The 20,019-nt window shown below is 45.2% G+C and overlaps 1 protein-coding gene across 1 annotated transcript in view; it reads left to right on the top strand.

The window, feature by feature from the left end:
• CACNA1I (calcium voltage-gated channel subunit alpha1 I) overlaps positions 1-20,019 on the top strand; it is a 162,300-nt gene that overhangs the window by 136,246 nt on the left and 6,035 nt on the right. Inside the window, exons 25-32 of the mRNA XM_075068160.1 lie at positions 1,741-1,850; positions 2,254-2,387; positions 3,420-3,490; positions 7,911-7,989; positions 8,904-9,025; positions 10,215-10,535; positions 12,264-12,410; positions 19,655-19,771. Of these exons, the coding sequence (XP_074924261.1) occupies positions 1,741-1,850; positions 2,254-2,387; positions 3,420-3,490; positions 7,911-7,989; positions 8,904-9,025; positions 10,215-10,535; positions 12,264-12,410; positions 19,655-19,771 (1,101 nt within the window). The remainder of the gene's footprint in view (positions 1-1,740; positions 1,851-2,253; positions 2,388-3,419; positions 3,491-7,910; positions 7,990-8,903; positions 9,026-10,214; positions 10,536-12,263; positions 12,411-19,654; positions 19,772-20,019) is intronic.

The raw sequence follows: 20,019 nt of genomic DNA, 5'->3' as shown, positions 1-20,019 counted from the left end.
TCTGATTTCAGTTTCTCAGTAGCCAACCCCGAACCTCAGTGGAGTGAGTTAGGAGTGCTACAGGAGCTGGCATACCCAGTCCTTGGATAGCTGAAGAGAGCCCTCACTCAGCCACCCTCCTTCCACAAGAGAAGCAGTGTGGACAGAGTCTGAAGAGAGTCCAGCCTAGATTCTCACAGCTGGAAAAGGGTGATCACAACAGAAGGTCTTGAGGGTTGAGAAAGATCAAATATTTGGGGTAGGGGAGATTGGGAAATCCTCAATATTTGTTGACAGGGTTACAGACACATGCGGGAAGGGGGAAATGTGTGCTGGAAAGGGGGCTTTCTCCCTCTATCTGAAAGCACGACACTCACTGCTATGTCTGTCCAGAAGCATGCAGTTCTAGGGAGCCCCTTTCCATCTCCATGAAGCCCTTGGTAAACTTCTGAGGGGTCTGAGGTGACAAATCTGATTTCATAGCTGGAGCTGGTTGTATTAGAAGTGACCAGAGCTGTGACTTGTCTATTGTTGCTCAGAATCACTGCCGAGTTTTTCCTCTAGGTCCAGCTTATCTTTCTTGGTGGCTGTTTAATTTTGTTACTGTTTATCCTGTGTTCCTGAACTGCCCCCTCGTCCCCCCAGGATTCCTCACAGGGTTCCCTATATCCCCTATTTGTTCTGCAAAAATTAGCATCCCTTATTCCTTCTCACCCACACATCACATCTTGAGCAACTCAGTTAGCTTCCCTGTGCCTCAGTTTCTTCATCTGTGCAATAGGGATAAGCATACCCATTTCCTCACAGGCATATGGTGAGGCTTCACTAATCAGTTCTTGCGAAGTGCTTTTAGATTTCCAGATAAAAGGTGCTGTAGACATGCTACATACAATTAATAGAAACCCTCTGGTGGCAGTGGCACCAATTCAGATATTTCTTTGGAGAAGGGCTAATTCCAGTCCCCGCCCCCTCCGGTAGGTCTCCTTCAGCCAGGAAGTATCCCTTCTCTGTACAAAGGGGCTCCCAGGTCAAATTTCAATGATATTGTGACCCCACAGCTGGAGCGACAGTCGACTACTCCAGCAGCCACCATACTGATTTAGTATGGAGCCACTGCTTAAAAGTGAGCAGGCCAGAGCCTGTGGTACTTTGAGTAAGTCTAAAAACTTTTTTGGGAGAGGGCGTGGGAGAGGGGGGGAAATATTCACCCCCACAGGCCTCCCTAGTAGGTGCCACTGTTGGTGGAGAGCAGGGACCTCACACGGGAGAACCAGGGCATCAGAGCAGAGGGCGGAAGCTTGCTAAACCCCCACCTAGTCCCCAACCAGAGACATGTGGTTTCCCCTTACTGCAGATAGCAATAGGTTATTTGCTCTGATGCATTCCCTGTAGATTTATGGAAGCCATTTATAGCGTAACACCCGGGTGATGTCCCATGAACCTGATGCTGCTGATGTCGGAGGTACTGGGTGATGATGCTTTGTTAACCCTTTGCACACCACCGCCCTGCCCCAGGCCTGCCCATTCTCCTGAGCCGTGGCTGGGCAGAGCAGCAGGTATTCTGAGAGTCCCTTGGCATGGAAGTGCCCTTGGTAAGTCTGTGCCAACCTTCAAGTAGTTGCAATCCAGGATTTGGCAGCTCCCTCCTGCCTCCACCATTCCTGACCAGTCAAGCAGGCTAGAACTCAGTGACTTCACAAGCATGTCTGTAGTTAATGCCTCTCACTCTCCACCTCTCTCAGCCTCTCTTTCCATCCACAGTCTCTTGAGACTGCCCTGAAGTACTGCAACTACATGTTCACCACAGTCTTTGTGCTGGAGGCAGTTCTGAAGCTGGTGGCGTTTGGACTGCGGCGATTCTTCAAAGACCGGTGAGCAGTGGGGCACACAGGTCGTCCGGTGAGGCAGTGAAGTTTGGGGAGGGATCTGTATCTGCAGTGGAATCCTAGAGCATGGGGGCCTCAACTTCTTCCTTCTTCCAGGTAGCAAACATCTTACTAGCTTCACCTTAAACACACTGGAGCAATGACCTGTTAATAAGAGTTATCCAACCATTCCTCTTGTTGGAGTCTGCTGATTGGTCCAGGAAGCAGAGTAGAAGGGAGTAGAATAAATGACATTCTGTCATATTAGGCTCTAACCGTCACAGTGAGGCCTCCGATTCACAGATTTGGAGGATTTTATTTTACTTTATATTTAAAATATAATGAATTCACATTCCCCTGTCAGTCACACCGGAAAGCTCCATTCTTCCTCCTCCTTTTTTTTTTTAAGGTGGAACCAGCTGGACCTGGCCATTGTGCTGCTATCAGTCATGGGCATCACGCTGGAGGAGATTGAAATCAATGCAGCTCTTCCCATCAACCCCACTATCATCCGCATCATGAGGGTGCTGCGCATTGCCCGGGGTGAGAGAGACACTGGAGGGAGACGTGGGGCACAGACACCCCTAGGTGGAACAGAATGCACTGAGGGCTGCCAGTGATGTCATTTGACCAATTAGCTTCTCATATCTAATCTTGGATGGCCATAGAAACTCAGGGCTTGATTACAAGAGCAGTTATTCTGGAATAGCTATTCTAGATTAACTCTGTGTGTGGACGCTCTTATTCCGGAATAAGAGTGCCTTATTCTGAATTAGCTTAATTCATTTCGGATTACGTTTATTCAGAACAAAGCACTTTTATTCCAGAATAAGAGCATCCACACATGGAGTTTAATCATAAATAGTTAATCCACCACCTTATTCCTGATTGATTTTTATATGTAGACAATCCTTTAGGCTTTCTCCTGATTGCCCTCAATTTGACATTTAGATGCACCTTTGTCCAGGAAAGCAGTAGTGGCTTTCACTTTGTGAGAGGGACCAAAACGATTGGCAGATTTTGTGAGAAACAAATTCTTTCTTCTTTTCTATTGTAATGCAAATATTGCTGTAATTTTTACAGAAAAGACCAAGGGCCTATACGATTTGCACTGGAGAGGACAGATTTTCAGTGATGTGGGCGAATACTTGCAAAGCTGTATTTGCAAAAAGGAGATGGAGGAGGGAATGAAGCAGGTGTAGAAGGATATGGAATTGGAGTAGGAGAGATTGGTGATGTGTGGTGTTGGGAAAGGGAGGGCCAGTGTGCAGGATGTATACGGATAGAATGGAAGAGACCAGAGTGGGCATGGAATGAGAGAGAAGGGGTCATTAGTATGCAGAGGGATGAGTTCGAATGGAAGGGACCATGTGGGGGACCGTGGGGGTGGGGCATGGAAGGAAAATGGCCAGTTGGAGAAGGAGCGAGAGGTTGGTGGGTCAGTTTTACAATGGAGGAGAGCAGCAGAACACCCGCCTGGTGTGCTCCTTCCAGTTGTCCTGGCATATTGGAAGCAGATTTCTCTCCCTTGAGTCCCAGTACTGAGGGACATTTTTGTTTTGGTTCTGGTACCAGTGCTGAAGCTGCTGAAGATGGCGACAGGAATGCGGGCGTTACTGGACACAGTTGTGCAAGCTCTACCGCAGGTAAAAGAAACCAGCTACTAGAAAGATGCCCCTTTTGTGCACCAGTCTTTCCATTAGTTCATTTCCCTGAGCGCGCCTAGAATCAGAGAGACGGTGTCTGCTGAGGTCTTTAAGATAGTGGCATGATGTGCCGGAGGGTCGTGCTCCTGTCGAAATGTCACGTGGTTACATTCATTTCTTTCTGGGCTTGTCTGCTCATGACTTTATCCCCCCATGGTGTTACTGAATAAAGCAATGCTCCATTCCTGGGTGAGAGCTGCTTCCCTGCTTTATTTCTGGCTGCCCCTTCCCCCTTGCTGCTGTCACTTTCCTCACACTCTTTTGCCATGAGGATGGAGAGCAAACTGTGGCCATTTTAGGGAGAAAACAGATGTTCAAGTGTCTCTTCTGTGACCCTCTCGTTCTTTCCCACTTGTGCTCCCTTTCCACTATTCTCTTCCATGCTGTGCTTGCTTCACCTCTGCCGCCGCCTTCTTGCTTGCTTTCCATTTCCCTCTTCTCCTCCTTGGTCCGCAAATGATTTTGAGCCTCTCATCCCGCAAGAAGCAGTAACGCTACCTGTGGTGGCTTGTAGAGCATACAGCTAAATGCCTCCTGAAAGGCAGCTAGATGGAAGGATTTCACGAACTGTAAGTGACAGCTGTTTTGGAATGAGTTATTCATGCGCCACTTCATGCAGGCATCAGACCCGCTGAGAGAAGCCCCCATGATGGATGAGCAGCCAGAGAGACAGTTCTCTTCTCTTTTGGATCCTCCAGAGAGATATGTTAAGGAAGGAATAATGGCACCAAGTAGCTCTATTGATCATAGATCAGATCATTCCTCTGGCAAGCCCAGAGCAGACAGTAATCTTATCTGATATTGAAATGCACAGGCATTTGTCAGCTGATTTATTAGGTAATACAACAGTGTATGTGAATGAGGCCAGGCTGAAAATCAATCTGAGAACAGCACAAGCAGTTACACAAGGAACTTAATTCTGATATTTTTGTCACTAAACCATGTCCATCTGAATTAAAGGAAATCACCTGGCACAAGAACGAGATGGAAACACAGTTTCCGGTCTTCACTGAATTCTGGGTTTCATCTGACTTCCCTGTATTTATTGAGATTATTTATTTATCATAGTCGCAGTGAGGGGCGCCAGTTTAGACCAGGGCCCTATTGTGCTAGTTGCTCTAATAGCATCATAGAGATGCAGGGCTGGAAGGAACTTAGAGAGCCCATCATGTCCAGTCCCATGTGCTGAGGCAAGACCAAGGAAACGCAGAGAAACCCTGACAGGTGTTTGTCCAACCTGTCCTTAAAACCTTCCAATGACAGGGATACCGCAGGCTTCCTTGGTAACCTGTTCCAGTTCTTAACTACCCTGATAGTTAGAAAGTTTTTCCATATATCTAACTTAAATCTCCCTGCTGCAGATTAAGCTGATTACTAGTCCTTCAGGAGACATGGAGAGCAAGTGGCCACTGTCCTGTTTATAACAACCCTGAACATATTTGAAGACTGTTATCAGGTCCTCCCTCAGTCGTCTTTTCTCAGGACTAACCAGGCCCAGTTTTTTTAACTTTTCCTCATGGGTCAGATTTTCTAAACCTTTTATCACTTATGTATAATATGCAGAATAAGAGACAGCCCCTGTCTCAAAGAGTTTACAGCCTAACTAAACAAAGTCAGTGCTCTTTTCTCCATTTTACAGATGGGGAAACCAAGCCACAGAACTGCAGTTAAGTTGCTTAGGGTCACTTAGGGATTCTGGGGCACAGCTAACAATTGAATGCAGATCTTCTGAATCCCAAGGCAGTACCTTGGTCACAAGGTCACCATTCTTCCATGCTTGATAAATCCTGGGTTTTTCACATTATTTCACCAAAGAACCTCACTGCTAAGCAAGAGTTCTTAATATCTGCCCCTGCACACACACAAACAACTATTAAAAGAAGGTGCCCCCTTGCAAAGAGTACTGGGTCCAGGAATTTCCAGTAGGAATTTCCAGCATGGAAGGAGTCTAGTCAGGACCTTCCTATCTGATGGCCCTTGATTCTGTAATAGGGAAAGGTTGACTAAGAATCATAGACTTATAGACTTTAAGATCAGAAGGGACCATTATGACCATCTAATCTGACCTCCTGCACAACGCAAGCCACAGAATCTCACCCACCCATTCCTGTATCAAGCCTGTGTCTGAGCCATTGAAGTCCTCAATTGTGGTTTAAGACTTCAAGATACAGAGGAGCAATCTTCCGCAAGTGACCCGTGCCCATGCTGCAGAGGAAGGCGAAACCCCCCAGGCTTCTGCCAATCTGCCCTGGAGGAAAATTCCTTCCTAACCCAAATATGGGATCAGCTAAACCTGAGCATGTGGACAAGACTCACCAGCCAGCACCCTGGAAAGAATTCTCTGTAGTAACTCAGATCCATCCCGTCTAACATCCATCACAAGCATTGGGCATCTATTTTACCCGCTAGTAGTCAAAGACAAATTAGTTGCCAAAATTAGGCTATCCCATCATACCATCTCCTCCATAAACTTATCAAGCTTAGTCTTGAAGCCAGATATGTCTTTTGCCCCATCTACTCTTCTTGGAAGGCTGTTCCAGAACTTCACTCACTCCTCTGATGGTTAGAAACCTTCATCTAATTTCAAGTCTAAACTTCCTCATAGCCACAGTCAAAATTGTATTAAAATGTGCTCTTAAGGCAATACTAAAACCCCTCTGTTTCACATTTAAATGATTTAATTTAGTCTCTATATTTTACACACTAACTCTTCATGGGACAATTAAATTATCCATAATATTATTTTTCTCCAGGATTTATTAACATTGGCAGAAGAAGTGTTTTAAAACAATCTCTCCTTTCCCTGGCATTCTCTTCTCCTCTAGACCTTTCTCTTTATATTATAGAGCAGAGTCATCAATGATTTTGACTTGCTAATGGCATGGAAAGCTTCTCTGGCTGTCCTATTTGAATCCCCTGCCTGTCTTTGTTACTCTGCAACCATTCTGAAAAGTGAATAAATATGTAATTAAAAAAAAATCCCTTTTGGAAATTTATCCCTGAGCGTCTCAGCTTTTTTCAGCTCCCTGTGGCTAGAACCCTCCTCCCCCCTTCAGTGTGTACGCACAAGCGCACACACACGTGCTGACATCTCACACACAGGCTGCTTTTCAAATTTTTAAATGTAACCAGATCAGAGTTACTCCCCTCCTTCATCAGCACCTCGCCTAGCTCTGCCCACAGAGCTACCAGCTGACATCAGCTACTTCCCAGTAGCTGCCCAGTCTACCTTCTGGACACACTGTCCTGTTCCTCACACTCCCCACTGCAGATAACGGAGCCAGGATTAGGAGAGGCAGACGGGCATATTGAGGAGGGATAACAGAGGAGTACTTTCCCCTGTTACTGCTGGCACAGCTCCCGTGGTGCACCAGACAGCAGCCCCATGGGAAACCCTGCAAGTGCCAATAGCTGGAGGCATAGAAACTGGGCTCTCTCCCACAGGCTACCTGCTCCTTACATTCAAAGCTCCTCATACATAGACCTAGTCCCCTACTTGATTCGCTGCAGTCTCTCTTCGCCCTTGTTCCCCTCCCATCACACATGTCAGGAGAGCCTAGTTCATTCCTTCTGCCCCCTGCTGCATGCCTACTCCCATGGTGCTCGCTGATAAACCTGCTCTCACCCTCTTCTGCCCCCACATTTGACTAGTACCTTGACTCCCACAATGCACCAGGCAGCAGCACTGAGGGGGAGCTGGGGAGGGAGGCTCTCTGGGGTAAAATTTTACTCTCGACTCATACTTTGTCACGTGTGATAGGCTTCACGATACCATGTGTGCCTAAATGTGATTATCTTCATCTCTCTGGGCTTGAAGTCTGAGGGGTGGGATTGTGAGGAACTCGATGACTGGCTATAGGCTACAAATGAAACGCGCTGTGGTGGCTGTGAGTGGCTTTGAGGGTTATGATGTTTGGGTAGGAAGGCCTGGGGAGATGAGCAGGGCCGGCTCCAGGGTTTTTGCCGCCCCAAGCAGCCAAAGAAAAAAAAAAAGCCGCGATCGCGATCTGCGGCAATTTAGCAGGAGGTCCTTCGCTCCGACCGGGAGTGAGGGACCCTCTGCTGAATTGTCACCAAATAGCTGGACCTGCCACCCCTCTTCGGAGTGGCCGCCACAAGCACCTGCTTGCTAAGCTGATGCCTGGAGATGAGGTTGCTGTGAGCATGACTGGTGGCTTCACTGGTGACTTCCCAGGTTCTGAGTGGTTGCGTGTGTGAAGTTCCTAAAGGTTTTGGAGTGGAAATATTTGATGGTGTTCTGTTGCTGCTGCTTGAGTGATGCTATCTGGCTTGGCCTGTTGTTATTCAGTCTCACCTGGCTTGGCTTGGGGTAGGCTGATATGGTTTGGTTTGGTTTCAGGTGGGGAACCTCGGACTGCTCTTCATGCTCCTCTTTTTCATCTACGCTGCTCTAGGAGTGGAGCTCTTTGGGAAGCTGGGTAAGTTTCAAGTGTGCCATGCTCTTATGTGAGCCACAGAATTGCAAAAGAAAATGTCAGTTTCCCATATTGCAGCAGGCCCTGTTCTGATTTAATGAAAAGGCTGGGTATTCTGATGACCTTTTCCTCCTCTCTGGGTATTTGCCGTGATAGGAATTTCAGCCTTTCAAAAAAACCTGTTCAGAATGAGAAAGAGAGATGGTTTTCTCTCATTCTTAAATCTTTGCTTTCCATTCACTGCCTCAGTAAATCAGCTCCTGTCTGTCCCAATACCAGCCAAATGGCTACAGGGAAGACTCAGGAGAAATTCATGCACTCCTTTAGTCCATGTTGACATGTATCAATGGGCAAAACTTTCAGCCAAGTACATGAAGAGGGGCAGGAAATCATCTTTCACACCAAGAGGATTAGGCCCTTGATCAAGTGACTACTACTGGGTGTTCTGGGGGTAGCATTTTACCACTCTCACTAGTATGCCGAGTACATCTAGCTCACACGCACTTGCTATGCTGCTGACTGTAGCAGGTACAACCTCAAAATCCCTTCATTTTAATGGATGGTGCCAGCACAGCAAGCTTGCAGGCATGGATCGACAGCCATGGGGTAAGGGAGAACTATGTTTTGGACTATTAAGCATGCTGGGAGACATCCCTGGGAAATGAGTTATGCTGATTGATATCCTGGGGTTGGAGTGATTATTCTGATACTCCTAGACAATGTCCAACCATTGGTCATTACTACTATGGACCCAGCCCATGAGACTGTAGACTGGAGCCACTGAGTGCAGACTTCTGGATGTGAGGCCAATAAACTCAGAGTGAAATGGTCACAGGGGGGTCTTATTCTGAGTCCCTGGTACACTCTGAGAGCTAGGAACATACCCATTGCCCAATTATAAATCCCTTCTTTTGCAGTGTGCAATGACGAGAATCCCTGTGAGGGCATGAGCCGCCATGCCACCTTTGAGAACTTTGGGATGGCCTTCCTCACGCTCTTCCAGGTCTCCACTGGCGACAACTGGAATGGAATCATGAAGGTAACATGGGCCTCCGAGAAAGAGAAATTCTACGCTGGAGTGGGAGGGATCAGCACTGCGTGGGGAACTGTCAGTGACTGGGACATGGGTGGCAATGCCTAGGGGTTAGAGTGGGCATCAGACCCAGAGTCATAGGCCCAATGCCAGAGCCAAGGGTCACAGCCGGAGTCAGGGCCCAGGGTCAAAACTGGGTTACTTAGAGTGAGGCTAGGTAGGAGCAGGGCTGGGTCCAAGACAGCAGCTGTTGCAGCCAGGGACAAATACTTAAAGTAGCAGCTGCTGCTCGGTTTAAGAGCCAGTCTGCTGACTCTTCCGGTCAGTCAGATAGTGTAACCTATTAGACAATCTACTACAGGCCAGCTGCACTCATTAGGGGGCCTGGAGACTGGGTCTGTTGCAGGCCCTGTTTTCTGACAAGAACTGTTTTCACGGGAGCTAGATGATGGGGAAATGTAGATGTTGGCTTGCCAGTTCAGACCACTGGCCCTTCTAGTCCAGGATCCTACCTCCTGCCAGACTCGATCAGACCATTGGCCCATCTAGTCTTGCAGGCAGCTGGCTGAGAGAAGTGCAAACTCTCTCTTCAAGGAGCAGGACAACAGTGTGGCCACGCTGAGATGGGAGATTCACCGCCATCACCACTCTAGCCCCTTCTCCCAGGCTGAGTCAGGGGTGCATTTGGTATGACACACACCTGGAGCTGCAGTGGGAATGGCTTGTGATTTAGAAACCTCAGGCAGATGTTTTCAAATCTTATTGCTCCAAATTAAATAGCTCACAGGGATTCAAGGGGGGGAATGGGCAATTCTTTGGACATGGGTAGTGTCTTTGGGAGATGAAGGGGATTAGGCATTTAGTTGCAGTGACTCTTGCTCACACTTGCAGGATTAAAATGATTACATTTGTGGGTCTGAAAGGAATTTTCTCCCTAGGCCTATGGGGAAGAGGGCACCTGTTTCTGGAGCACTGAGCAGAGATTGTCAAATGTGATGGTCTTCCTGTTTTGCGGGGGGCACCGAGCACTGAGGATCCCACATGCTCAGACAGCACCGGGTATTGGAAGACCTTAGTCCTGCCTGGCATTGGATTCTGTGTTTTTTGACTGAGGGAGCAGCCAAATTTAAATTCTTACTCTAGTTCTTCCCTCCTTTTTCCCACCACTTCCTCTTACACCTGCCCTTTCCTCAAGGATACCCTGCGGGACTGCACCCATGATGACCGGAGTTGCCTCAGCAACCTGCAGTTCATCTCACCACTCTACTTTGTCAGCTTCGTGCTCACAGCACAATTCGTCCTCATCAACGTGGTGGTAGCTGTGCTCATGAAACACCTCGACGACAGCAACAAGGAGGCGCAGGAGGATGCGGAAATGGATGCCGAGATTGAGCTTGAGATGGCACATGGGCTCTGCCCCCGCAGCGTGAGCTCCCCGAGCTCAGGACAGGGTGGAGGTGATGGCAGAGTGGACCCTGAAGGACGTCTGTGCATGCGATGTTTCTCTCCAGCACAGGTGGGTAAACTTTTGTGCTTACCAGCAAGATTGTAGCAGGCTGGGGTGGGGAGAAGGAGGGCAGTCTAGATGATTTAGGGCTTAATAATGGGATACAGACTGATGACTGGTTTGCATTCAGGTCTAGCTTGGGTGAATTGGGTTGTACCGGTGCATTGGTGGAGTTGTGTGGGGCCAGGACTGGAATAGCAAGGGGTGCAGGGAGTACTGCAGGACAGGTTGGAGGTCCATTGTCAGAGCTGTGCAGGAAGCTCAGGATTATGATAGGAAGGGTGCTGCAGGTCAAGGTTAAGGTGCATTAGCAGAGTATTTTGTGTGGGGAGCTCAGGATTGGAATAGCAGGAATGAGGTGCATTGGCAGAGCTGGAAGCGAAGCTTACACAGTGCCTGTCTGCACTGGCAACTAGTGATGTTAGTCCCTCCATTTCACACGAACACTAAGGCCCGGTCTAATTAAAAAGCTAAGTCAACCCAGCTTCATCGATTAGGGGGTGTGAAAAAACCACTCCCCTGAGCAATGTAGCTATGCCTAACCCCCGGGATAGACAATGCTAGGTCGATGGAAGAAGTCTTCCACAGACCAAGCTACCACTTCTTAGGCCTGGTCTACACTGGTGGGGTGGGATCAATCTAAGTTACGCAATTTTCAGCTACGTGAATAATGTAGCTCAAGTCGACGTACTCAGATTGACTTACTGTGGTGTCTTCATCGCAGTGAGTTGACTGCTGCCGCTCCCCTGTTTTTTGCCACCTCAAGCACGGCAGTCAGGCGGCCTTCGGTGGCACACTTGCGGGTGGTCCGTGGTCACGTGGATTTAGCGGCATTTCTGTGGATGATCTGCTGGTCCTGCAGCTTCGGTGTACCCGCTGCCGAATTGCCACTGAAGCCGTGGGACCGGCAGACCTCCTGCAGGCACATCACTGAAGGATGCCTGACTACCGCCCTCACAGTGACCAGCACGCCGCCTCCCGCGGCTTGCCGCCCCAGGCAAGCGCTTGCTGAGCTAGTGCCTGGAGCCGCCCCTGCCACCTGCGCCTCTCGCAGCGGTGGAGTACAGGAGTCGACGGGAGAGCGCTTGGGGATTGATTTATTGTGTCTAGATTAGATGCAATAAATCGACCCCCGCTGGATCGATTGCTGCCTGCCGATCTGGCGGGTAGTGTAGACATACCCTCAGGGAGTGGTTACTTACATCAATGGGAGAACCCCTCCTGTCAGCACAGGTAGTGTCTACACCAGGGGTTTTCAACCTTTTTCCATTTGTGGACCCCTACAAAATTTCAAATGGAAGCACGAATCTCTATGGAAATCATAGACTTAGTCTGCAGATCCCCAGGAGTCTGTGAACCACAGGTTGAAAACCACTGTTCTATGGTAATGACAACCTTTCGCAGACCCCTTAGACATAGTCTGAGGACCCCCAGGGGTCCATGGACCACAGGTCGTAATCCACTGGTCTACACTGAAGCACTGCAGTGGCACATCTGTAGTGTTACAAGTGTAGACAAGTCCTACGTGCTGGATTCTGCCACCATCACTCACCTTAAGTGACACCTTTCTCCACGTCCAGCCTCACTGACTTGAGCGAGCTTGCTCATAGAGTGAAGTGCTACTCCCTCTGAGTAAGGGTGGCAGAATCTGGCCCTAAATTCGCAGAACATATTAAAGCAAAAAAGTCTGGGTTCTTTAAATAATTTCTCCCATCCTCCCCCTTTCTTGTCCCCTAGGAGAACTTATGGCTGGACAGTGTCTCTTTAATTATTAAGGACTCCTTCGACGGGGAGTTAATGATCATCGATAACCTATCGGGCTCCGTCTTCCATCATTACTCCTCGCCGGCCATGTGCGAGAAGTGTAACCATGACAAGCAAGAGGTAACCTGCATGCGAGGATTGGGAGGGAACCCCTCAATACACACACACACGCTCATACCCTTGAGGTTTCCCTGAGGAGAGCTCCATAGATTGTTTAGACAGAAGCTTTGACCTTTGTTACTACAGTGAATTTCTGATATTGGCCTCTCCTCCTAAGCAATGGAAGGCACGTATGTACTGGTAGAAAGCAGGAAGGAAAGGCAGATATATCAGAAAGGATGACAGGAGAGAATAAACTAGAGGTGGAGATATCATGGCTGCGGTACAGTAGCCTCCCCAGTTGCATTCAGTTTTTCACTTAAAGAAGAGATTTGTTTATGTGAAGGACATAGTGTATCTTCCCCAGATTTTCAGCACTCAGGGCCCAATTCTCAGAGCATTTAAGCCTATGCTTAACTTTAAGCATGCGCTTTCTGAAGTCCCATTGATGTCCATGGGAGTTAAGCACGTGGTTAAATGCATTGATTAATTCGGGCCATAATCAGTGAGGAAAGATTGGATTTTCAAGTAAATTTGTTAATTAGTTTGAGTTAAAATTAGTGTTGTTGATTAATTGCAGTTAACTCATATGATTAACTCAAAAAAATGAATCACAGTTAAAAAAATTAATCATGATTAATTGCAGTTTTAATCACACTGTTAAGCAATAGAATACCAAGTGAAATTTATTAAATATTTTTGGATGTTTTTCTACATTTTCAAATATATTGATTTCAGTTACAACACAGAATACAAAGTGCACCGTGCTCACTTTATATTATTATTTTTATTACTAATATTTGCACTCTAAAAATGATAAACAAAAAATAGTATTTTTCAAATCACCATATATAAGTACTGTTGTGCAATCTCTTTATTGCGAAAGTGCAATTTACAAATATAGATTATTTTTGTTACATAGTTGCATTAAAAAACAAAACAATGTGAAACTTTTGAGCCTACAAGTCCACTCAGTCCTACTTCTTGTTCAGCCAATCACTCAGACAAACAAGTTTGTTTACATTTATGGGACATTATGGTGCCTCTTATTATTTACCATGTCACCTGAAAGTGAGAACAAACATTCGCATGGCACTTTTGTAGCCGGTATTGCAAGGTATTTACATGCCAGATATGCTAAACTTTCATATGCCCCTTCATGCTTCGGCTGCCATTCCAGAGGACACGCTTCCATGCTGATGATGCTTGTTAAAAAAATGTTTTAGTTAAATTTGTGACTGAACTCTTTGCGGGAGAATTGTATGTCTCCTGCTCTGTTTTACCTGCATTCTGCCATATATTTCATATTATAGCAGGCTCAGATGATGGCCCAACACATGTTGTTTCTTTTAAGAACACTTTCACTGCAGATTTGACAAAACACAAAGAAGATACCAATGTGAGATTTCTAAAGATAGTTATAGCACTCGACCCAAGATTTAAAAATCTGAAGTGCCTTCCAAAATATAAGAGGGATGAGGTGTGGAGCATGCTTTCCGAAGTCTTAAAAGTCATCAGCATGGACACATGTCCTCTGGAATGGTGACTGAAGCACAAAGGGACATACGAATCTTTAGTGCATTTGGCACGTAAATATCTTGCAACGCCAGCTACAACAGTGCCATGCGAATGCCTGTTCTCACTTTCAGGTGACATTGTAAACAAGAAGCAGGTAGCATTATCTCCTGCAAATGTAAGCAAACTTCTTTGTCTGAGCGATTGACTGAACAAGAAGTAGGACGGAATGGACCTGTAGGCTCTACAGCTTTATATTGTTTTATTTTTAAATGCAGGATTTTTTTTTACACAATTCTACATTTGTAAATTCAACTTTCTTGATAAAGAGATTTCACTACAGTACTTGCAATGGGGGAATTGAAAAATACTATTTCTTTTGTCTTTTACAGTGCAAATCAAAAATAAATATTAACAGCACTGTGTACTTTGTGTTCTGTGTTGTAATTGAAATAAATATATTTTAAAATGTAGAAAACAAAAAAATTTAAATAAATGGTATTATTGTTGTTGTATTATTGTTTAACAGCATGATTAATTGTGATTAATTTTTTTAATCATGCAATTAATTGTGATTAATTTTTTTAATCGCTTGACAACCCTAGTTAAAATTAATTAAAAATTGGCCCATTAAGGAAGTTTTTGAGTCTCTCTTTTTTTGGAGGGGATCCTTCTAGCTAAAAATGGCTTCTTTCTAAGGATGTGAGTTTGAAAATCACATAAAGGACTTAGGAGCACAAGTCCCATGGACATTCCATGAGACTTGTGCTCCTAAATCACTTTTAGGTGCTTTTGAAAATCCTTCCCTAAACCTTGGATTTTCCATTAAAATTCACTGAAAAGTCTGAAAGAAATTAGGTTGTAATTAAGTAAAATTTTTAACAATTGTTGTACCTAACTGTTATGATTGTGGTTAGAGTTGTGTCAATAGCTCAGGTTATTCTTATATAATGTCAATGTGATATCAGTGGTAACACAACCAATCATCACCATTCCCTGTCTAGTTAATTTGCATTCTACGGTTTTACGGTTGAAATGAGTTAGTGAAGTTAGAGTGTCAAGAGTTCTCATTGGTAGATTACTCTCTCCTCTGTACATAAAGAGAGCAATGGATTGGCTTCATGCCCCTGGGTCCAAGGCACCAGGCCTTCTTATTCCAGCCACAGCCTTCTCAATGAGTCTTCCTCAGAGGCAGCAATAGCCAGATGCTGCTATTCTTCTCCAATTGCTGAGTCTTCAAGACCTCATCCACAGGGGGCATGTAGTGGTATACCCAGGTGACTAGTAATTTGGGGAGCCTGCATTTTTGGGTGCCCAACTCAAGGCCCTTCAAGGGGCCTGATATTTAGAGAGTGAGTGCTAAGCACTTTCTGTTAACCAGGCCCATTTAAGGCTTCCCAGGGTGGGTACCCAAAAAGTAAGGCACCTAAAATCACTTGAAAATCTTGGCTATAATCTTCAGCATCATGCATGAGGAGGCAAGTGGCAGGAGAATTTCCCCACCCTCTCATGCAGGAAGGTCGACAGCAAAATCACCACACCACCACCAAGGGGTAGGGTGGCAGAATTTTCACAGCCACAAAGGGTACTTGTGGTGGCATCTTCCCCCGTGGTAATAAAACTTTAGAATCCAAGTCAAGGGAAAGGAAAAGAAATAGGGCTAAAGGGAAAGATGATGAATCATGGACTTTCATGAGCATCATTACTATGTATGTGCTGCTGTATGCAACTGAATTATGAGTAGGTGACAACCAGCAGTAGTCTTGAGCATTCCCGCTAACCCTACAGATGTCCTATGGGTCCCCAGGGTCTCCCACGCCTGCCTACCTCAGCTCAACATGTCAGCAAAGCTTCTAAGCTCAGCAGAATTTCTTTGGGCCCACTTGGGTCTTTTTTTGAGTCATCTGCCCCTTACTTCTCAGCTCCCCCAAATTCCATACCTTGTTTCCAACTTGTGAGCCCAGATATTCTTCCCTGCAGACTTTTTGAAGTCTGGAGGATCTGCTGTGAACGTTAGTAGATTCCACATTGGGTCAGTGGTTCCTGCAGACCTGTTAAGGTCTGCAGCAGATTCTGTGGACTTCAGAAAGTCTACAGAGATGAAAAACTGGAAGAAGAAGCAGGAATCAAGGTTTGGAGCATGAGAAATGAGGAAAGTAAAAACAACTGTGAAAGAATTGATTTGTAATTTTAAAAAAGTTCCAATAATCACTTTAGAATTATAAATTATTTTCCAAAGTTGATATTTTTGATTCATATAAATACATTCTGGAATTTAAAGGAAATTATTGATCAACTCATGCAGGAACAATTTAGCTTTAAAATTTAAATATTTTTATTTTCTAAATCATATTAAAGTAAAATTAAAGTTCAACGTCTTAACCAGATACATGTATCATTATTTTTTATCCATAATTACATAGTATAAAACTTTTGTGAAAAACAACAAGGAAATTCCACCAGAAGAACACTATGCTGTGCAACACTGAAGGCTGTCCAAATACAAACACTAACATTAAAAATCTAGGATGTACACAGACATTTCAAACACACTGTAGAGTAATCAATCAAAATGTAAATAGACAGAGCACATTCTTCATCTGGCCCTATTCAACATGTATGCGCTTCATCAAAATTATAAGGGAGCACCATGCCAAAACAGGTTGAAAACTGCCCCGTGACAGCACTTGCCTACAGCCTTCAAGTTGTTCCCTTCTTATCTAGGGCTTGATCCAGCAGTGTACTAAGTGCTCCAGCTCAATCCAGCCAAAACACTACACATGCTTAAAGTTCTTAGGTATGTGCTAAGCGTTCTGCTCTGCCAAGCGAAAGTGTTCAGCACTAGAGCCATGCATAGTAAGGTTTTGGGTTTGCTGGTGATTCAAAAAAAATTTGTTTTGAGCGACTCCAAACCAAAATTTTAAGCAAATTGAAAAGTAAAAAAAAAAAAAAGTGTTTTGGATTGAACAAAATGTTTTGTTTTGATTTCAAGCAGCTTTTAAAATGTATTTGCATGTGTAAAAAAATTAAATTGAAGGAAATTTCTAAACAAAAAGTCATTTTGATCGGAAAACTTTAAAATGTCAAAATGAAACACTTCAACTTTTGGGGAATTTTGCGGGGGAGGGATTTTTTTATATAAACAGTTTGGTGAAGTGGACACAAATTTGCAAAATGTTTCAGTGTTGCCAAATCTGCATTTTTCACCCAAAAAAAGGTTGGTCAAAAGATTTTGTTCAGCTCTACTCAACATTTTGCAGGACTCAACCCCTGAAGCCTTGTTTTCAAAACAGTTCTTCACACGAAGATTGTCATGACGGCGTCCCTATTTTCAAAGGGACGATCTGGTGCCCCCTTCTGGCCTTGAACTCTATGACTCTATAATTTGTTATGTCTGGATCTAGTCATTTTTCTAAGAGATATAAGAAGTTCGGTGACTATGCATGTGGCCATCTTTGAATTTTTTAGACCAATCTACTGGTATAGTGAACTGCCCACTGTCATCATTTCATTTTTACTTCATCAACTTTATTCAGGAGAGTTCTAAGTAGTCTGTAGTCTATAGAAGTTGTCATATTAAAATATAAGAAGACCCTTCCTCACTACAAAGTTGTTCCCTTTTCATGTCATTACTGTCATTTCATTTTCTGTCTTTATCAGGTTTGCGTACACACTAGCAATGTGTATTGATGGTCCATGGAGTGTTTAATCCGCAGCCTAGGGTTTGTCAATGAAAAATGGTGAACAGGCTTTGAACCTGTTCATTGTCTATTTATGACTTTGTTAAGTATGTCTTTTTGTGTAGACTGCAAGGTGGACAGATTTGCAGAATAGCAGTTCAACAAAGAGTAAAATATTCTTGTGTTTGTGGTCACTGATGATTTGAAATGCTTTGTTATGGTTGAAGGAGGTTGTCTCAGATTTTTTCCTATTTCATACTTACATGTCTATAGGGACAGAGTTAAGGTTGTTTTGGTGAATTGTTTGCTTATACATCATGGATGAGCACACGTGTCGAATGGGGCCGGATTCAGACTGTGCTTTCTAGACCATAAATTGTTGTTGACTGGTTGCTGAGTAGCATGTTTGACATAATGCAGTTGTGGGTTTCTGAGTTTGTTAATGCTCTGAGCTGGTGGCTTTTGTATTTGAGCAAAAGGAGCAGTTATACAACATAGTGTTCTTGTGTTGGAACAACCTAATGCCTATGGATGTCAGGTCTCTTTAAAAATGTACATCAGGTTTTTTCTTTTGTTTATTACAAGTGAATTATCACTCTGAAGGAGTCCTCTTCCAGTCACTGACACTGGCAAAGACCAATAAACTTCCAGCCTGAAGGAGTCATATCACCAAATCATCAACTTATTGTTATTTACATAGTGCCACTGGTGCAGCTGGTCTGTTCAAACACATAGGAGGACAAGATCCCGGTCCTGAGGAGCATGCAGCCCGAAATAAGATAGATACAACAACAATAAAGGATCAGGTGCAGGAGTAGGAGCTAGCTCTGCTCTAGAGACCAGTGAGGGAAGGCTGAGGGAAGGAAGGATGTTTGAAGAAGGAGAGGGAGGCTGCTTGGCATACAGGAAGAAGGAGAAGCTTTCCAAGGGTAGAGGAGAGATGCAAATGGGAGAAGGCAAAGGAAGGAGAGAAGGTTGGGGAGGGGAGTGTAGGGTGTAAAATGGATTGAGGGATGAAATGAACAGAGATGTAGGCAGGAGCAGAGCTATGCAGAGCCTGAAGGCTGAGAATGGTGAGCTTTGTTATACCTGATAAAGAAAGAGGAAGCCAATGAAGGGAATGGAGGACGGGGTGCCATAGATAAAGCAACAGGGAGGAGAAGATGATATTAGTTGAGGTGCTGGATAGATTAAAAGTGAGAGAGAGAAGAAGCAGAGAGGCCAGAAGGGAATAAGTTATAGTAGTTAAGGTGAGAGAGAATCAAAAGCATTACACTGGCATGGACTGAAAGTGGCATGATTATCCCTGGCATGAAAGAGCCTTCACACTATTTAACTAGGACAATCTTCATTAGCCCCAGACTGAGGGGGCCTTCTCCTCGTCCAGCATCAGAGCACACTCTGATGTCTCCAGACTAGGGGGTTGTGTACACAACATTTAGTTTGCAGTGAGGTGGGGTGTGAATCCACCCCACACTAGCCTAATGTGGGCTGTCTGTCTGCATGGACCCTGCTGAAGGTCAGAGAGGACTAGATTAATGAACTCTTAATGCATGGCAGCAGGTCCACAGGAAAAGTCCGTCTGCCAAAGCCTAGTGCAGGGTAGATTCACACCTCAGCTTGCCACGAACTAATTGTTGGTGTATGGGATTCTTCCCCACTGCTCTGTCTCTGGGGCAGACTGTTTTCCCCAGACTAAGGAAGTCCTCTCCTGGCTCTGGCTCAGTGAGCCCAACACTTGAGGAACTTAGTGACAAACTCTGACCCTGGGACAGACTCTGGATTCCTCTCTCCATCTTTCACCCCAGGGGAGTCTTGATCAGGGAACCCATCATCTGGACTGGTCCCTGGCAGCTCCCAGTTTTCATTTACGTGCTTTACTAGAAGTGGGTTGTCTCACCAACCCTAGCTCTGGGTTAGGAAATACATAGTATATATAAAGGAATATTTTTTAAGTCAGTCTCAGGTGCCTGGGCTCTCTCCCTGCACCCATCCAGCCTTAAAACAGCAGGATTGGTTGAGAAATAGATTCAGGCCATATCCTGTGACAGCTTCTTTCTCCTCTTCTAGGTTCAGCTCGCTGAAATGGAAGGCTTATCCCTCAACTCAGACAAGTCTTCTTCCATCCTGCTAGGGGATGATTTAGACAATCGCAGCATCTGTCAGTTGAGTCCTAAGGAGACCAAGGTAGGAGCATCCTAGGTATTTGGGATATATGCATACACAGTAGGAAGAGCGTGCATCCTCCCAGGCCCTGAATGACACATCCTTCCTTGAAAGGGCCACCATTCCTCCTAGCAGTGGTTTGGCAAGAACCCATTCCTCACTTAGGGCATGAGAGTGAATTCTGTGAGGGTCTGGCTTTTCCCAGTGGAGGAGGTTACAAGGGGTGAGTGTATCTTGAAACAGGACCACATCTGTTGGCCATTAGCACC

Source organism: Chelonoidis abingdonii, chromosome 1 (genome assembly GCF_003597395.2).
Source record: "Chelonoidis abingdonii isolate Lonesome George chromosome 1, CheloAbing_2.0, whole genome shotgun sequence".
Taxonomy (NCBI): Eukaryota; Metazoa; Chordata; order Testudines; family Testudinidae; genus Chelonoidis; species Chelonoidis abingdonii.
The sequence above is the reverse complement of the archived record's forward strand: the minus strand, read 5'-3'. Positions and strand labels throughout refer to the sequence as shown.